Source organism: Amphimedon queenslandica, unplaced genomic scaffold, assembly GCF_000090795.2.
Source record: "Amphimedon queenslandica unplaced genomic scaffold, v1.1 AMPQUscaffold_9812, whole genome shotgun sequence".
Lineage (NCBI taxonomy): Eukaryota > Metazoa > Porifera > Demospongiae > Haplosclerida > Niphatidae > Amphimedon > Amphimedon queenslandica.
Window position 1 is genome coordinate 2,660 of NW_003549916.1, and position 1,676 is coordinate 4,335.

At 37.2% G+C, this 1,676-nt stretch overlaps 1 protein-coding gene across 2 annotated transcripts in view; it reads left to right on the top strand.

Moving 5' to 3' along the window:
* Positions 1–1,505, top strand: part of LOC109590591 (spindle pole body component 110-like) — a 3,233-nt gene extending 1,728 nt beyond the window's left edge. Inside the window, exons 2-5 of one of the 2 annotated variants that reach the window (XM_020006485.1) lie at positions 229–297; positions 380–496; positions 1,163–1,231; positions 1,314–1,501. In XM_020006485.1, the coding sequence (XP_019862044.1) occupies positions 229–297; positions 380–496; positions 1,163–1,231; positions 1,314–1,462 (404 nt within the window). In that variant the 3' untranslated portion in view covers positions 1,463–1,501. Of the gene's footprint in view, positions 1–228; positions 298–379; positions 497–1,162; positions 1,232–1,313 lie in introns of both variants that reach the window. The other variant, XM_020006486.1, reaches the window with a different exon arrangement.
* Positions 1,506–1,676: the final 171 nt, after the last annotated feature.

A 1,676-nucleotide genomic window follows, 5' to 3' on the forward strand; every position in this document is an offset into this window, starting at 1 on the left:
CCTAGGTTAACAAAGCAGATATACAATCGTCAAATATGATTTGTTCAGTGACTGCTTCGAACTATAAGCAAGATAACTTTAATTTAAGCAAGATGACTACAAGATACTGAATTTAGACATGTGCAATTGCTTTGCTAGCTCATACAGCACATAATCTATAGCTTGCTTAGGCTCGCCCCTTTAATGTTTTACATTCGTCTAGTAAGTTTTATTTTTTTGTACATGTAGAAGCATACGAAAACAAAAGTTTGACCAACGAATTGGAACGTCTAAAACGAGAGAAAAAGCAGAACGAAGGTAATGCTACTTAGAACTATGAGAGCCATATTAACTCTCTCTCTCCCTTCCTTTCTCCTTCCTTCTCTCTTTCTCTTTGTAGATAAATTGGAGGATGGTAAGAAAGAGATATCAGTATTGAAAGAGAAGCTGAAAGAACTCGAGAAAGAACTAGCAGAGAAAGAGGAGGAGAACAAGAGCTTGACTGAAAACTTGAAAGGTACAAAATATCAAGCAAAGTATCGGTACTAGTTGTTAGATTTTAAATTTTTGCTCTACTAATTGTTGGGGCAAGCCTGAGCTCGCCCCACTAAGGCAAGTAAGCATTTGTTTGTTTGTTTGTACGGGCAGACCGTCTAACTATTATTAAAGTTAAATAGCCTAATCTTCATTGAAAGTGGGTGTTATCACAATGATAAAATGGCGGCTATAAGCAAGTCTGAGCTTATTTTGCAGGAAAGGTCAGCTAGATAAGGCTAAACTGCTGTCTGAAACTTCTCTAGCAAGAATAAAAGTTGGGAGAGCAGATATACAGTCTTTTCCTTGGTATAAAGGATTTTGCTAAGGTGAATGCAAGTGAGAAAGCTGCATGTACTGTACTGCTAGCTGCATGCATCATGAGATCAATTCTAGGTGATGTTTCTTCTCTAGGAGCAAGCCTAGGTTAACAAAGCAGATATACAATCTTCAAATATGATTTGTTCAGTGACTGCTTCTAACTATAAGCAAGATAACTTTAATTTAAGCAAGATGACTACAAGATACTGAATTTAGACATGTGCAATTGCTTTGCTAGCTCATACAGCACATAATCTATAGCTTGCTTAGGCTCGCCCCTTTAATGTTTTACATTCGTCTAGTAAGTTTTATTTTTTTGTACATGTAGAAGCATACGAAAACAAAAGTTTGACCAACGAATTGGAACGTCTAAAACGAGAGAAAAAGCAGAACGAAGGTAATGCTACTTAGAACTATGAGAGCCATATTAACTCTCTCTCTCCCTTCCTTTCTCTTTCCTTCTCTCTTTCTCTTTGTAGATAAATTGGAGGATGGTAAGAAAGAGATATCGGTATTGAAAGAGAAGCTGAAAGAACTCGAGAAAGAACTAGCAGAGAAAGAGGAGGAGAACAAGAGCTTGACTGAAAACTTGAAAGGTACAAAATATCAAGCAAAGTATCGGTACTAGTTGTTAGATTTTAAATTTTTGCTCTACTAATTGTTGGGGCAAGCCTGAGCTCGCCCCACTAAGGCGAGTAAGCATTTGTTTGTTTGTTTGTACGGGCAGACCGTCTAAATATAGGTTAGACAATGCATTTGAGGTTTCTACATGATTTAGATTACCGAGGAAACAAATTTAATTAACCGAGGGCGTAGCCTGAGGTTAATTAATGTTTCCAAGG